The 17,839-nt window shown below is 45.3% G+C and overlaps 1 protein-coding gene across 4 annotated transcripts; it reads left to right on the top strand.

Moving 5' to 3' along the window:
- Positions 1–4,383: 4,383 nt before the first annotated feature.
- Positions 4,384–17,487, top strand: LOC121450109 (carcinoembryonic antigen-related cell adhesion molecule 1-like). 4 transcript variants are annotated; one of them, XM_041654878.1, is made up of 9 exons: positions 4,384–4,509; positions 5,318–5,677; positions 7,197–7,475; positions 7,947–8,201; positions 10,266–10,541; positions 11,618–11,893; positions 12,900–13,175; positions 15,384–15,509; positions 16,980–17,487. In XM_041654878.1, the coding sequence occupies exons 1-8, from the start codon at positions 4,446–4,448 to the stop codon at positions 15,497–15,499; spliced, it is 1,902 nt and encodes a 633-aa protein (XP_041510812.1). In that variant the 5' UTR covers positions 4,384–4,445; the 3' UTR covers positions 15,500–15,509; positions 16,980–17,487. The 4 variants fall into 4 exon arrangements, with proteins under 4 accessions (XP_041510812.1, XP_041510813.1, XP_041510814.1 ...); XM_041654879.1 differs by lacking the exon at positions 16,980–17,487 and adding an exon at positions 16,826–16,973; XM_041654880.1 differs by lacking the exons at positions 10,266–10,541; positions 11,618–11,893.
- Positions 17,488–17,839: the final 352 nt, after the last annotated feature.

Here is a 17,839-nt window from a genome sequence, read left to right as displayed (position 1 = left end):
ATCAACAAAATTGATAAACCCCTATCCAAACTAATCAAACGTCAGAAAGAGAATATACAAATTAACAAGATCAGAAACGAAAAAGGGAGACATAACCACAGACACAGAGGAAATTCAGAGAATCATTAGCTCTTACTACAAAAGCCTGTATGCCACAAAATTGGAAAATGTAAAAGAAATGGACACTTTTTTAGATAAATACCATATACCAAAGTTAAACCAGGACCAGGTGAACAATCTAAATAGACCTGTTAGTCACGAAGAATTAGAAACTGTTATCAAAAACCTCCCTACCAAAAAAAAAAGCCCAGGTCCAGACGATTTCAATGCAGAATTCTACCAGAACTTCCAAGAAGACCTAATACCTATACCCCTTAAGGTATTTCACAATATAGAAACAGAAGAGTCATTGCCAAATTCCTTTTATGAAGCTACAGTTACCCTGATACCAAAACCACACAAAGACTCAACCAAGAAAGAGAATTACAGGCCAATCTCACTCATGAACATCGATGTGAAAATCCTCAATAAAATACTGGCAAACTGAATCCAAGAACACATTAGAAAAATTATCCTTTATGATCAAGTAGGCTTCATCCCAGGGATGCAGGGCTGGTTCAACATATGAAAATCTATCAATGTAATCCATCATATAAATAAACTGAAAGAAAAAAACTGTATGATCATTTCATTAGATGCTGAAAAAGCATTAGACAAAATTCCACATCCCTTTATGATAAAGGTCTTGGAGAGATTAGGGATACAAGGGTCATACCTAACTATAATAAAAGCTATTTATAGCAAGTCAACAGCTAACATCAAATTAAATGGAGAGAAACTCAAAGCCATTCCACTAAAATCAGGAACACTACAAGGCTGTCCACTCTCTCCATGCCTCTTCAATATAGTGCTTGAAGTTCTAGCAATAGCAATAAGACAACATAAGGGGATCAAAGGGATTCGAATTGAAAAGGAAGAAGTTAAACTTTCATTATTTGCAGATGATATGATAGTGTACATAAGCGACCCCCAAAACTCCACCAAAGAACTCCTACAGCTGATGAACACCTTTAGTAATGTGGCAGGATACAAGATCAATTCCAAAAAATCAGTTTCCCTCCCATACACAAAGGATAAGGAAGCAGAGAGGGAAATCAGAGAAGCATCACCTTTCACGATAGCCACAAACAGCATAAAATATCTTGGAGTAACTCTAACCAAGGAAGTAAAGGATCTATTTAACAAGAACTTTAAGTCTTTGTAGAAAGAAATTGAGGAGGATACCAGAAAATGGAAGGATCTCCCTTGCTCTTGGATTGGGAGGATCAACATCCTCCCAATGGATGTTGGTAAAAATGGCGATTCTACCAAGGGCAATCTATAGATTCAACTCAATCCCCATTAAAACCCTATCAAAATTCTTCACAGATCTTGAGAGTACATTAAACAACTTTATATGGAAAAACAAAAAAACATGGATAGCCAAAACAATCTTATACAATAAAGGAACTTCTGGAGGCATTACCATCCCTGACTTCAAACTCTATTACAGAGCTTCAGTATTGAAAACAGCTCAGTATTGGCATAAAAACAGAGAAGTCGATCAATGGAATCGAGTAGAAGACCTGGATTTTAACCCACAAACCTATGAACACCCAAGTTTTGATAAAGGAGCTAAAAGTATTCAAAGGAAGAAAGAAAGCATCTTCAACAAATGGTGCTGGCAGAACTGGTTGTCAACCTGTAGAAGAATGAAAATAGACCCATATCTATCGCCATGCACAAAACTCAAGTCCAAATGGATTAAAGACCTCAATATCAGCCCGAACACACTGAACCTGATAGAAGAGAAAGTGGGAAGTACTCTACAACATATGGGCACAGGAGATCACTTCCTACGTATATCCCCAGCAGCACAGACATTAAGGACAACATGGAATAAATGGGACCTCCTGAAACTGAGAAGCTTCTGTAAAGCAAAGGACACTGTCACTAAGACAAAAAGGCAACCCGCTGTCTGGGAGAAGATCTTCACCAACCCTGCAACAGACAAAGGTCTGATCTCCAAAATATATAAAGAACTCACGAAACTAGACTTTAAAATGCTAATTAACCCAATTGAGGGTTACTTTGATCCTTTCCAGGGACTGAATCAAAGCACCAGGAACTGAGTCAACACCTGAGGGTTATCTTGCCCCTATTCAATAACTGAGTTCTATTTGGAGAACATTCACAAAGACTCTGGGAGATGGAAAGTTCCAAACATTTCAGTGCGTGCATGTATAGTTGTTAGGTCCTTGGTTCCCAGGGGATGGGGGAGCACTACTGCTAAGAGGCCTCAGAAATGGCCTCAGAGTTGTCTTAAAGTTCTAAAGAATGAAATATATATTTCACTGGGCATATACACAGAGGTCCTGTACCCCACAATAGAGATATTTGCACCCCCATGAATACTGCTGCTCTATTCAATATATAAGGAGATGGAGCCAATCTAGATGTCCATCAACAGATAAATGCATAATGGAAGTCTAGTGCATATACCAAATGAAATATTATTCATATCTAGAGAAAAGTGAAACCACAAAATTTAAGGAAAGTTGGTAGACTTAGTTTGTATATAGTTAAATGAGATCACCCAATATCAGGGGGAAACACATGTTCTTTCTTGTATGTGGATCCTAGCCTATGATGTATGCATGTACACAGTAATTAAATATGCAGAGGTACAGTACAACATGAAGAAGGAGAACATGAAATTTTAAAGAGACAAAACACTCCCTGATGAATTCACATGCATGCTGTACTTTGTGGGTCCTCTGAATGCTCTCTCAACATGTGCACGGTTCAGATGTAAAACAGGCCCTTAACAAGCAATATCCACATGTGCTCTATGCTGCCACCTTACTGGGAGGACCATGTTTGAAGGTATGGTTTTCATCCTTTAAATGTCTCTGTAAAATGCAATTCAAATAAGTACTACCAACTTAGGTACATAGTACTCTAAACAATATTTCTAACTATAAAAACTGAGGAGTGTAAAGGCTGTCCAAAGTATGCTTAAATCATCATAACTGGAAATTTTTGAACTCCTGGTAATGCCGACTTACTGGCCCAGAGTCTCAAAACTAGCAAAACCAAAAATTACCAACACTGAGAAGCTGACATGATTTGGTTTGCTTTGACTTTCATCTTATTTTGTGCTCTAGTTCTAAAATGTGGTTTTATGAGTGGATGAATGTGCTTCTCTTTGAAACTTAAAAGTCATAACAAAGCTATTTTAGAGTGAGCAAAGGACTTGGATATTTCTGCCCCAGAGCGAGATGTACAGAAAGCTAATGCACACCCTGGAAGGGGTTCAACCATCAGCCTTCGGGGAAATGCAGTTCAAAGTGGCAGTGTGTCTCACCTCAGCTGTTATAGTCTCCAGCAAAAGAAGCTGCATACTGGGACCTTCCCTGGGAAACTTGGTGCCCAGCTCCACTACAGCCTTTGGAGCTTGGCTACCATCCTTGTGACAGCACAGACATGAGCTGCAGGTCTCCTCATGGACACCAGGGGGGGACAAGAAACCACATAATCAACAGGGAAGCTGAAACTGAACATGTCTTGGAGCCTTGTCTCCATCCCAGTTCCAACAGACCTGGAGCTCCCTCACATAATCATTTCCTGTGTCTCTGAGAGCCCAGCTCTACAAGGAGACCCCATGTAGTCCCCTCCCCCTCAGAACACCCATGAGGAAAGATGGGAAGTTCACAGGGCAGTCACCAAGAGAACAAAGGCATCCCAGAAGGGTCAGGGAGGCATGGGCAGACCTGAATCACATTCAGACAACACAGGAAGCTGGGGGGAGTGGTGTCTCTCTGGGGACCTCCATAGGGAGCTGGAGTACACAGTCCTCTTTTTAGGACACAGGTCATCTCCTCCTGTACTCCAGGATGTGAACCCCAGAGATAACTTGAATCTGTGAATCAGCAGTGACCATCGATCTGGTTCCTTCCCAGTTGTCACTCAGACCTTTTCCAGCCCCTAGAGATAACTGCCACTCCCTCCCGGAGTAGCTCCCACTTTCTCAGAGCATTGAGATACAGGGCAGACTAGACTCTGGTGGATTTTTATGTCACAAGAAAATACACTCTTGGCTATAGGAAGTGCAGGGACAAGCCCCTTGGGTGAGCTGCTGTTCTCTCGGGCACAGGACACTTCTCAACTTTGTGGCTCAAAGTATGTCTAGAACACTGAACCAGAAAGAAAGGAATAAAAGGATGGGGGGCAGCACTGACACACAGACTCCACCCCAGCCCATGTGACTCCAGGAGGCGTCCTCCTCTGAGAGGAGGCTCAGGTCTGAGAATAAAAGCAGAGCAGACACCAGGGCAGGCAGATTTGACAGCAGCCTGAGAGGCAAACCTCCTCTCCAGAGGAAGACCTAGGCCACAGCAGAGACCATGGAGCTCTCCTCAGCCCCTCTCCACAAAGGGCAGCTACCCTGGAGGGGACTCCTGCTGACAGGTGAGGAGACATTTCTCAGGGGTGTGGAGAGCAGGGGAGCTCAGGGACTGGATGGGGTCTTCTGGGAGGGGGACAGTGCCTGAGAAGAGACATCTGGCTTCTGCTTGAAGCCTGAGAGCAATAGGAAGCTCCCAGTGAATGTGAATTGGTAAGTGGGGAGGAAAACTCAGGGGTTCCCCACTGCAAGTTTATCAGCACTGGCCTCTGTACCCTGAAGACTGACTCCCACAACTGTGTCAGGGTGACTCTCCAAGTAAAACTCAAACTGGGGCCAGTAAACAGGGTCATTTCATATATACGACCATGAGGAATCTGCACATAAACCCCAGGCTCTGGGACAGTGATTTGCTCACAGGTGTCTGAACCTGTTCCAGGCAGTGGGGTTTAAACCAAAATCAAACCAGTTCTCCTCACATAGTCCTGGGCAGGAAGACAGAGCAGCAAGGAAATCTAGAAGGTGGGGTTGGGGTTGACAAGGACTTCAGAAGAAACAGCTGGAAAGGTCAGAAAATGAAGGCTGGAGTCTTTAGAGAAGGAGGTCAGAGAAGACATGCCTACACTCACCAAAGATTCTGAGTGTGAGCAGGGATCTGAGGGAGTGAGGGGTTTGCTGTGCAGACACCCAAGAAAACAGTTTAATTCAGTGGAAATATTCAGGGGTACTGAGGAATGGGGGTGATGCTGCTGACCTCCCACAATACGACAATAAGACACATACACCAAGGCTGAGAGTTGAACACACTCAGGTCTCAATTTCTACCAAATGCAAAGAACTATTATTGATAGATTTTTCTCTCTTCCCTCTTAGCCTCACTTTTGATCTACTGGAGCTCTCCCACCACAGCCCAAGTCACTGTGGAAGCAGTTCCACCCCATGTTGCTGAAGGCGCGAATGTTCTTCTACTTGTTCACAATCTGACAGAGACACCCCTAGTCTTTTACTGGTACAAGGGAGAAAATCCGGATAACAGTAACGAAATTGCACGTTTTATACCGTCAGCTAATGTAAATACAGCAGGACCTGCATACAGTGGCAGAGAGACAATATACCCTAATGGATCCCTGCTCTTCGAGAACGTCACTCAGAAAGACACTGGAGCCTACACGTTGCAAATGCTAATGCAAAGCTTTGATACTACGAAAGTATCCGTGCAGTTCCATGTCCACCGTAAGTAATTCTCTGTAATCTCTGGGTCATGGGTGAACCTAATCCTACTTCACACATAGAATTGTCAGTGCTGGATGACTGTGTTATGGTCCCCACATTGTGGTTCATCATTTAGTAAAGGACACGGAGTGGAGGAAACAGCAATAAATCAGGATCCCTCACTTGAATCCACGCTCAGAGTGGGGTGAGGTAACTCAGCCCAGGAATGTCAGACTCTGCCCAGGGTCTTAGATGCTCACCATGAACATGGCCTTGAGAAGACCCTTCAGTACTCAGGCAGGGCCTGGTTGAGGAAACCATGAGATTTTCACAGAGACATGAACACCAGATTTGTTTCTGACCTCCTTCCCAGACTGGTCCAGGAATGCTGAGAAGCTTATAGACTGGGTTTGAACTTGACCTCCTGTTGGAGCTGACAGGAGACAATGATTGATTGTAGGCTGGTAGCCTGCTGACCGTCAGCCTGTGAGAGCCATGTCTGAGGCAGGTCACCTGGGCATCCTATCCTGAGACTCAGTGTGCTCAGCATAGGTGGAGGGGTATGAAAGACAACCAGCTGGCTGTCCTGATGGTCTTCTGAGACCTCGCAGGAGGGTGGAGAGCCCTAAAGAGATGGGAGAAAAGTGTACAAATGGCAGTTCCCTGCCTCCAGTGGTCCAGCCCTGGGATTATTTCCTGCAAATAGTAAGAGACACTGCTTGGTGGAAGGTCAGGCCATTGCTCACATTTCAGGTTATCTTGCAGGCAACGATCATTTACTCTGTGCCCTATTCTAGGGAAACTGAGACAGGAAACACAGTCACTGAGTCAGGGTCGCACAGGCCATGGGTGGCACAAGCTATCTGTCAACAGCCACATCTCCAGCCTCCCCACCATGGAGACTCTGTTAGGTACCCCTGAATCTTATAGATCATTTCCTATACTTGGGCTTCTTGTAGGGATTCCTGATTCATGTCAATCTACATCAAACTCCAGACACCTGACAAGAATGGCCCAGCTGAAGCCCATCCTGACCTGAATGGCAGCCAGATCCTGATCTGTGTGCGATCTCTGACAGGCTGTCAGGTTCTCAGGGAAGCTCAATGGGAAGACCAATCATGACCTTTCTGTAGGAAAGCCCTGGGCAGCAAAGACTTGCAGGGCGCTGGTCGTCATTGAGCAGTGGAGGTCAGGGCAGCTGGAAGGTCTCACACATTGTGTCCCAAGACATGCAATGGTGTCAGTGAGGACCAGGAGATAACATGAGGTCTCTGATTCCAAGTCTTGAGTCTGTCCATCACCACACACTCCAGCTCAATTCCCTCCTGGTAAAGCCCTTCCTTCTCCCATACACAGCACAGGAGGCCCCATAGTCTCTGAGAGCTCAGCTACTCCATCTGCCTGTAATTTGTTTCCTGCCTGATTCTTTGAGAATGGGGGTTTGAAGGGGAGATAGGAGACAATCTCTGTTGAAAGAGGTCCTTGCAAGAATCAGAGGCACCACTCAGGGCAACCTTCTCTCTGTTGTCTGCACACACAGCACCGCTACCCAAACCCAGCATCACAAGCAACAATTCCAATCCCATGGAGGGTGAGGACTCAGTAGTATTAATGTGTGAGCCTGAGACAGAGACTACAAGCTACCTGTGGAGGAGAAATGGCCAAAGCCTCTCAGAAGGTGACAGGCTGAAGCTGTCTGAGGACAACAGGACTCTCACTTTACTCAGTGTTGTGAGGAATGACACAGGAGATTATGAGTGTGAAACCCGGAACCCAGTGAGCATCTCCCGAAGTGACCCATTCACTCTGAACATTACCTGTGAGTATTACCTGTTTTATAATTTTTACAGTTGCCTAAATACAGACAGTTTGAGCTAGGACACTCTGTCCCCTGGGTTGGTGACATAGACCCATCACACAGATCCCTAGGCTGACCAGGGCTTCCTGACCCAGCACATGTACATGCAGCCAGGCTCAGCATTGAGCTGGAATGGACTTGAGGGACTTCTCCTACCTAGAGAGACTCAGGGTGTTGGAGACGGGGACAGCCCAGCCTCAGACTCAGTGCACACATGAGTGTGCAGTGGGGATGTTTGTGTGCTGTGCTCGAGATGGATCAGGGCTTGTGCTTGCTGCATTAATACTCTTCTACTAATCTGCACCCCAGCTCTGGGTGGGGCCTGCTCAGCTGAGGTTATAATAAAAGTCAGAGAGATACTATGGCCTTCTGTTGACCAGGATTGCCTTCCCTCTGCTGACATCACATGTGCCTTTGTTCTGTTTGCTCCAGATGGTCCAGATGTCCCGATCATATCCCCCACAGATACTCATTTTCATTTAAGGACAAACCTCAGCCTCTCCTGTCAAGCAGCCTCTAACCCACCTGCACTGTACTCTTGGTTTGTCAATGGAGAGCTCCTGTCATCCTCTCAAGAGCTCCTTATCCCCAACATCACTACTAAAAATAGTGGATCCTATACCTGCTTCGTCTATAACTCTGTCACTGGCCTCAGTAGGACCACAGTCAAGAACATTACAGTCCTTGGTAAGTGGATCTCTGAAATATCAGTGACAGGTTTGGAGTGGAGTCTTTGGCTTTCTGAGAAGACACAGAAGAATTTAATTTCCAGTCCATGTCTATGGGAACGATCAAAACTCCATTCTCCCTGGAGCACCCTGCTCCATTACTAGGTCTGATCTGCTGCTGCTCTGACTTCTTCTGGCTGATAGGGATGGAGCTTGGAGTGTGAGTAGGAGCTTCTCCCAGCCTTGGAAACCTCAGGTTGTGGGAGGGACTTTCTAGGGGAGGGAGAGCCTTAAGGTCAAGATTTCTTTCTGTCACTAATACAGGCCTTCCTGTCCCCTCCATTTTCTTCTTATGACCTCCATGACTTGGAGGAACACCCAGGGCTTTACTGTGCTCACATTCTTTTCCCCCAAATGTGAGGAGAAAACTCCCTCCCCACAGATGGGGACCAGCAGTTCAGAGCTCTGCTCCTGTCTCAGGGGTGACTGACTAAGCTCTGACTCCATGGGAGGGGACGAGAGGGTGGAGAAGGCAACTGGGACCCTGGTTCTGACTCAGGGTAAACCATATCACTGATGACTTGATGATGCTCTCTCTCCCTTACTCTTCTCAAGAATTAAAAGACAAATGTTGAGCTGGGCAGTAGTGGGGCATGCCTTTAATCCCAACCCTTGGGAGGCAGAGACATGAGGATCTCTGTGAGTTTAATGCCAGCCTAATCTACAAGAGCTATTTCCTGGTCATCTAGAACACAGAGAAACCCAGTCTAGGAAAACAAAAACAAAAAAAAAAGTCCACTGAGTGTGGTGGTACACACCCTTAATGCCAGTACTAAGGAGGGAGAGGCAGGTAAACAATATGAGTTCAAGGCCAACCTGGTCTACCCAGCTAATTCCAGGTCAGTCAAACCTACAAGTGAGACCCTCCCTCAACAAAAACAAAAAGAAAAAAGAAAGAAAAGAAAAATTTTAAAAAACAAAGTAATATAAAATGTCACTGATGTACATCAGAGCCCTTGATGTCAGGAACGGGAAAGTGGAAAGGTGGCCTTCAGGTTAGTTGGCTCTGAACTGTGTCTGGCCACCAGCACAGGAGGTGACCGCTGAGAACAGTGAAGTGCACTTGCTTGGAGAACAGAGACTCCTCTGTCGAGTCTCCATACAGAGGAATGCACAAAGAAAATGCCAGAGATATCTTTGGTGAGATCCAAGGATGGCAGATCCTAGTTCTAGCATTTGGGAGGCTGATGCAGCTGGATCTCTTTCAGTTTAAGGCCAGCCTGGTATACATAGCAAGTTCCAAGCTAGCCAGGACTGGAGAGTGAGACCCTGTCTCAAAAAGAAAAATCAGTATTGAGGATTAGATAGCGGCAAGCTGTGGTCAACTCTGTAGCCATTCATGTCTTCTCTGTGGTAATTAATCCATCTCCATGCACCAAAAAATAACATTCTCTTCTAACAGAAGTTCTTTTTATTCATTTATTTATTTTGGTATTTTGAGACAGGGTTTCTCTGTGTAACTTTGGTGCCTGCCAAGAATTCTCTCTGTAGACCAGGCTGGTTTTGAACTCACAGAGATTCACCTACCTCTGCCTCCTGAGTGCTGGGATTCAAGGTGTGCACCACCACCGTTCTCCTCAAATAGAAATTCCTTAATTTGGGATTTTTCCTGACCCGACGTATAGGCTTCAACACCTTTAAGATTAGCTGGGCCATCTGAACCCCATGACACATTATTTAATGAAAAAGAAACAGAAGGCTATTTTATAATGGAGGAACCTGACTGTTCACACTCACAGAAAGTGTGAGCAAGAATTTGCACAAAAATCTATGGGAAAAACATTGTCCCACTATGAGATTTGTGAACATGTGGGCTGAAGGTTCTCTTAGTATGGATCTTGCATGCATACCCTGAGTATGTGATCTGGGTAGGAGGAAGATTTAGTTCTCTCTTTACAGATTGTTTCTTGAACCCAAACATGCAATCTTCCAGGGGGCCATGTCATTCTGTGGGCCCTGTGAGCTGGCTGAGATCTCTGAGGATGAAGGACTCTCAACTGTCCCCTCCACTGTTTATCCACAGAGCCAGTGACTACACCCTCCATCCAGGTCAGCAACTCCACAGTCAAAGAACTTGACTCTGTGTTCCTGAACTGCTCCTCAAATAACACTGGGATCTCCATCCATTGGCTCTTCAATGGCCAGAGTCTTGGGCTCACAGATAGAACGAATCTGTCCCTGGACAACAGCACCCTCAGCATAGACCCTGTTAGGAGGGAGGATGCCGGGGTGTATCAGTGTGAGGTCTCCAATCCAGTCAGTTCTGAGAGGAGTGACCCCATCCAGCTGGATATAATAGGTGAGTGACCTCCCCTCCCTTCTTACCTCACAGTGTTGGGGGTGGGGCAATTTCTTTATGAGCAGTGTGCAAAATGGGTAAAAGTCACAGGAGAAAAACATGGCTCAAGATTCAAATACAGTCAGCTTATTGATGGATGCATGTTAATCTTGTTACAAACACCACACAAGCTGAGCACGGTGCTGCCTGCCTTGAACCCCAGCCAGCACACTTGAGGCAGAGACAGTTGGACGTCTATGAGTTTCAAACCTCCCTGGTCTTTGTAGTGAGTTCCAGGTAAACCAGGGCTGCAGAGTGAGACCCTGTCTCAGAAAATACGTATCAGTATGGAAGATTAGAGCAGAAGGCTGTGGTCAACACTGGGGCCATTCATGTCTTCTCTGTAGTATTTAATCCATCTCTGTGCAGTAGGAAATAAATTTCTTCTCAAACAGAATTTATTTATTTATTTGTTTATTTATTTATTTATTTTGGTTTTTCAAGACAGGGTTTCTCTGTGTAACTTTGGTGCCTGCCAAGAACTCTCTCTGTAGAACAGGCTGGTCTTGAACTCACAGTACTTCACTTGCCTCTGCCACCTGAGTGCTGGGGTTAAAGGCATGAGCCACCATTGCCTGGTGCAAATAGAAATTCCTTAGTTTGGGATTTCTCATGGCCCCAATGTGTAGGCTTCAATACCTTTAAGATTAGCTGGGCCTTCTGAACCCCATGACACATTATTTAATGAAAAAGAAACAGAAGGCTGTTTTATAATGAAGGAACCTGACTGTTCACACTCACAGAAAGTGTGAGCAAGAATTTGCACAAAAATCAATGGGGATAACATTCTGCCAACCGTGAGATTTGTGGTCATGTGGGCTGAAGGGACTCCTAGTGTGGAACATGCACACATACCCTGAGTCGAGGGTCAATGTGGGTGGTCTGGGTAGGAGGAAGAGTCAGCTCTCTTTACAGGTTGTATCTTGAACCCAAACATGCGATCTTCTAGGGCGCCATGTCATTCTGTGGGCCCTGTGAGCTGACTGAGATCTGAGGATGAAGGACTCTCAACTGTCCCCTCCACTGTTTATCCACAGTGCTAGTAACTACACCCTCCATTCAAGTCAGCAACACCACAGTCAAAGAACTGGACTCTGTGTCCCTGACCTGCTCTTCAAACGAGACCGGGATCTCCATCCATTGGCTCTTCAATGGCCAAAGTCTGGAGCTCACAGACAGAATGAAGCTGTCCCTGGACAACAGCACCCTCAGCATAGACCCTGTCAGGAGGGAAGATGCCGGGGAGTATCAGTGTGAGGTCTCTAATCCAGTCAGTTCTGAGAGGAGTGACCCCATCCAGCTAGCCATATTAGGTGAGTGATCTCCCCTCCCTTCTTACCCCATAGTGTTGTGTGTGGGGCAAATTCTTTATAAGCAGTGTGTAAAATGGGTAAAAGTTACCAGGAGAAAAACATGAAAATACCATCAGCTTAGTCATGGATATATGTATATCTCTTGATAAACCCCACACTAGCTGAGCACAGTGCTGCATGACCTGAATCCCAGCCAGCCCACCAGAGGCAGAGACAGGTGGATGTCTATGAGTCCCAACTTCCCTATTCATTGTAGTGAGTTTCAGGTTAGCCAGAATAGTGAGAATCTGTCTCCAAAAAAAAAATTAGTATTGAGGATTAGAGAGGAAGGCTGTGGTCAATACTGTGGCCATTCACATCTTCTCTGTGGCATTTAATTCATCTCTGTGCAGCAGGAAATATGTTTCTCTTGAACGAGAAATTCTTTTTATGTATCTATTTGGTTTTTAGAGACAGGATTTCTCTGTGTAACTTTGGTGCCTGCCAAGAATTCTCTGTAGACCAGGCTGGCCTTGAACTCACAGAGATCCACCTGCCTCTGCCTCCTGAGTCCTGGGATTAAAGGTGTATAGTTTTAGAAATTCCTTAGTTTGTGATTTTACCAGCCCTGAAGTGCAGGCTTCAACACCTTTAAGATTAGCTGGGCCATCTGAACCCCATGACACATTATTTAACAGAAGGCTGTTTTATAATGGAGGGAACTGACTGTTCACACTCACAGAAAGTGTGAGCAAGAATTTGCACATAAATCAATGGGAAAAGCATTCTCCCTCCATGAGATTTGTGGACATGTGGACTGAAGGGTCTCTTAGTGTAGATCCCGTACACATACCCTGAGTCAAGGGTCAATGTGGAGGTCTGGGTAGGCAGAAGATCCGGCTCTCTCTTTACAGGTTGTATCTTGAATCCAAACATGTGATCCATGTCATTCTGTGGGCCCTGTGAGCTGGCTGAGATCTCTGAGGATGAAGGATTCTCAACTGTCCCCTCCACTATTTATCCATAGAGCCAGTGACTACACCCTCCATCCAAATCAGAAACACCACAGTCAAAGAACTGGACTCTGTGTCCCTGAACTGCTCCTCAAATAACACTGGGATCTCCATCCATTGGCTCTTCAATGGCCAGAGTCTGGAGCTCACAGATAGAATGAAGCTGTCCCTGAACAACAGCAACCTCAGCATAGACCCTGTCAAGAGGCAGGATTCCGGGAAGTATCAGTGTGAGGTCTCTAATCCAGTCAGTTCTAAGAGGAGTGACCCCATCCAGCTGGATGTAATAGGTGAGTGACCTCCCCTCCCTTCTTTTTCTATAGTGTTGGGAGTGGGGCAAATTCTTTATCAGCAGTGTGCAAAATGTGTAAAAGTTATGAGAAGAAAAACATGATTAAAGATACAAATACAGTCAGTTTAGTGATGGATGCATGTTAATCTCATGATAAACACCACACAAGCTGAGAAAGGTGCTGCACACCTTGAACCCCAGCCAGTACACAGAGGCAAAAACAGGAGGATGTCTATGATCCCAACCGCCCTCTTCATTGTAGTGAGCTCCAGGTTAGTCAGGGCTGCATAATGAGGTACTATTGAGAGAGAGAGAGAGAGAGAGAGAGAGAGAGAGAGAGAGAGAGAGAGAGGAGCAGGAGGAATAGGAGCACAAGGCCTGCACAGGTTACATTGTGAGACCCTGTCAATGATAACAACAACAACAATACATTGATCAATACAGCAATAGAAATGCAAAGTGATTAAGAGTTTGGGGTCTGAATCAAGCACACAGTGAACCCTCAGAATGTAGTAAAATATTCATGTTACTCTACAACCCTCCCATTCATTCAAATCTTCTTTTGATTATTTCTTACTCTTTAATATGAACACTGTAGACAGACACTGGTCTTATTGTGTTAAGTAAGGGATAAGGACAGGAAGAAACAGTACTTTTCTCACTGTAGACATATTTTTTCCAAGTAGCTTACTTCCAAGGTTTGTCTGATCCATAAATGTAAAATCCACAGATAGCAAGGACCTGAATTGATTTGTGATACATTTGCATATTCATTCACTTTGTGTGCATGACCCACGCCCATGTGTGGAGGTCAGATGGTGATTTGTGGGAGCCAATTCTCCAGGGACTGAGAACTGAACTAAGGTGGCTGAACCTGTCCTTTATCTGCTAAGGCATTTCACTGGCCCAAATTTGTTTGTACATTTACTTATGTGTGACATTTGGAGTAGACACTCGGGCAGGGGGGAGTATGGCAGGCTCTCCCACCAGATGGCCCATCTTGTTAGCCCATATACTCAGTTTCTAATCCTCATGCTGACATTTACACCATGACCTCCTTGCACAAGACTCTTTTTCCGTTAATTTTTTTGGTGGTGTATAATATGTGTGTGTGTGTATACATATATATGTGTTTGTATCTGTATATATACATATATATGCATATACATGTATATATATATATATATGTACACACACATATATGGATTGGAGATTTGACTCAACAGTTAAGAGCACTAGCTGCCCTTTCAAAAGAAGGGTTCAATTCCCAGCACCCATATTGCAACTTATTACTGTCTATAACTGAGTTCCAAGAAATTCAATACCGTCTATTGTCCTCCTCAAGTACCAAGCGTACATGTGGTACAAGGACATACAGAGCAAAATACTCATTTATAGATATCATCTTTAATTTTTAGATCTGCCATTGTAAAAATCTGAAATGGGCAGCTCAGTGGCAGAAGGTGTATTCATATTGCTGTGTAAACACCAGCATTGTTCATTTACAAAACTTCTCATAATCTATCCCACCCTACAATCCAGGATGTAGTTACTGGGTTGGCAGAAGGTATATTCATATTGCTGTGTAAACACCATCATTGTCCATTTACAAAACTTCCTGTAATCTATCCCACTCCCTACAATCCTGGATGTAGTTACTGAGTTGGCATAAGGTATATTCACATTGCTGTGTAAACACCATGATTGTTTCCAAAACTTCTCGTAATCTATCCCACCCCTACAATCCTGGATTCAGTTACTGAGTTGAATGCAATTCTCTAATCTTTTGAGGGGCCACAGTGCCATGTCTCATGGTTACATTTAAGCCTCCTATTGAGCAATGCCCCAGAACTCTAATTTTTTTATATATTCCAAAGCTCTTGCTTCCTGTCTGTGATTTTAATGGTGTGCGTCCTAAGTGATGTGGGTGGTGCTTTATGGAGACATTGATTTCCCTTTGGTCAGGGACTGAGAAGTGAAGTGGGGCCACAGGTGACCACTTATTCATGGCTGCCACAGCTGAGACACAGCGAGGGTGGAGAGACACTTGCTAAGAGACCCTCACTTCAGCTCACACTTCACCTTCCCACAGAAAACACATTCCCCAAGAGGGTGAACAGAAATCATCTCATGCTAAGAATTCCCCGGGCACACCACTGGAAAACATTTTTACTTCACAACTTCTTGTCTTTTCCTTCCCTGACAGCTGACCCAACACAAGGGAGTCCTGGCCTTTCGGGGGATGCCACTGCCGGCATCTTCGTTGGATCTGTGACTTGGGTGACTCTGATAGCAGCCCTGGCATATTTCCTTTGTTTCTAGAAGAAATAGGGTAAGACAGTCTTTCCTCTTTTGTGTTCTCCAACTCTTAGTGTAATGCTTGGGAGTGGGCAAAGACTTCTCTCCCTCTGCCTCTGAACTGGATCTCTTTGCCCCTCTGTTAACTCTCTGCTTCTCAGCACTGATCCTGTGGTTTCAGCCTCCCTGTCTCCATGCTCCCTGTCCTCCTGTTTCTTGAAGTCCATTCCCAAATATATAGAGAACAGATTGAATTATACCCCTTTATTCTTCAGACAGGAAGCCAAGGTCCGAGAAGAAAGGAGAGTGAGGGAATCCAAGGAGCAGCAGGAAGATACAGGTGGCATGTCCCTCTGACTGCAGCAGCAGCGGGGGGGGGGCAGTTAGAAGGAGGAGGACCCTAAGACCAAGCAACAGAAGCATTAAAGAGCTCTTGGTCAAGAAAATGAGTAGAAAAAGCCCAGCAGTGGTTTAGCATGCCATTAATCCCAGTACTCGAGAGGTAGAGGTAGGCAAGATCTATTTGAGTTCAAGACCACTTTTTCTACAGAGCGGGTTCCAAGACAGCCAGGGATACACAGAGAAATTCTGCCTCTACCTTTCTTCTCCCCCCCCCCAAAAAAAAACAGAAAAAAAGAAGGAAAGGAAGAAGGGAGGGAGAGAGGGAGGGAAGGAGGGAAGGAAGGAAAGGAGGGAGGGAGGGAGAGAGAGAGAGAGAGAGAGAGAGAGAGATTGTGTGTGTTTGGAAAACTCCCCACTCTGTGCTTAATTCCTGACCACAATTCCTTGTATTCTATGGCCCTTGTCAAGGGACTTGAACGTTTTGATCCTCGGTCTTATCACCTGTGAAATGGGCATTCTGCCCACCTCAGAAAAGAGACTCAAGGGAATAAACGAGTTGACACATGCACAGCACTGTGCACACAGAGACAACAGCGCATCTTTCTCTTCCGATCTGAAACTGCTCTGACCATAAAAAGGATGGATTCCATTCTAATGGGTCTGAGACCCTGTTTCCACCTTATATAACAATTTTACCAAAATTTTATCATTTCAGCATTTCAACTAAGTACAGGCATTGACTGAAGAGTGCTTTTAAATCATAAGGACACTTTCACAGTGTGAACTCTCGCAGGTTGAACACACTCATAAGCAGCAGGCAAGCTAAGTTACTTCACAACTACCCCCACCGCGAAAACACACTTTGCAGTCACTTCCCAACAAATAGCAGTGGCAGCCAGGATGGTCCATACCCTCGCTCTCTGTTCTGTGGCCCATCTGGATGTCTTTGTTGATTCCTCCTCTGTCCCCACGGCTGTCTCACCCTCTTCCTCAACCTGTCTCCTCTAGTGACCACACATCAGACTGTCAGACAGTGAGTGACGGGTGTCCTCTCCCATGGCTCACCCGGCACAGAGGCCACAGCACAGTGGGGCTGGATCACCAGCAAGGTGAGGCTCTGCCCTGCGGGACTGATGTCACTGACCAACACTCATACTTTCAGGGGGATGACGTGGTATACACCATCCTGAACATCAACGGCCAGAAACCCAAACCACCAACTTCAGCCTCCCCATCTCTAAGAGCCACAGAAACAGTTTATTCAGAAGTAAAAAGGAAGTGATCATGGCCTGTCATGCTGGCTGCACCAATGATGTATTTCCAGACTCTCATCCTCACTAGGAGATCTCTGTACCATGAGATGAGAAAACACATGTGTGTATGCGCACACACACACACACACACAGCTCCAGGCGGCAGTCTCTTCAGTATCAATAGAAGGAACAATGTATTCTGGAGCCTACAGGAAACCCAACTTTTCTTGGAATTGAAACTTGGCTGAGAAAAGGGCATCAAAGCTGCCCACCCTTCACTCCCCTAGCCATGGCTTGTTTAAATTGACCTATTCAGAGCACAGTCATTCTCCCCAGCTCCAGTCCTGTCCTAGCACAGTCTGACTTGAATTCCCATAACCCTGGACGTCACCTAAGTGCTAATGCCAAAAAACAAAGGACAAGCAAGAAATGGGCATTCCTGTGTCTTTAAAGCCCAATGTGAAGCCATGGTACATGGGAAGATCAAGGCTCAGCCAGAGGTCTCAGGAAATCCCCACGCCGACAACCATCATGCTTTCCTGGCTGTGGCATCAGGGTCTCTGAATGTTGTGCATTTACACCTGAGCCCACCTCTGAGCCTTTCTCCAGAAAACCCACTCAAAGCAGCTAGCAAAGCTCTTCGGCAGCATCCACTGCCATTGCTAACACAGAGGGCAGTTGCAAAGACAGCATCTCTAGCCTCTACCAGGAAGGAGTCCAGAAAAGCAGGGCTGGTGAACTGACAGTCTCCTGGAATCTGAAAACAGAA

Source organism: Microtus oregoni, unplaced genomic scaffold, assembly GCF_018167655.1.
Source record: "Microtus oregoni isolate MIOR12 unplaced genomic scaffold, Mior012 000006F_ref0000085, whole genome shotgun sequence".
NCBI lineage: Eukaryota > Metazoa > Chordata > Mammalia > Rodentia > Cricetidae > Microtus > Microtus oregoni.
Note: the sequence above shows the minus strand (reverse complement) of the source record. Positions and strands in the feature narration are given on the sequence as shown.

Excerpts from the sequence above, each read along its gene's own strand:
- LOC121450109 (XM_041654878.1), top strand. The coding sequence starts at position 4,446 with ATGGAGCTCTCCTCAGCCCCTCTCCACAAAGGGCAGCTACCCTGGAGG. Across the intron at positions 5,678-7,196 it reads CGTGCAGTTCCATGTCCACC|CACCGCTACCCAAACCCAGC; the intron begins GTAAGTAATTCT and ends CTGCACACACAG. Across the intron at positions 13,176-15,383 it reads CATCCAGCTGGATGTAATAG|CTGACCCAACACAAGGGAGT; the intron begins GTGAGTGACCTC and ends CTTCCCTGACAG.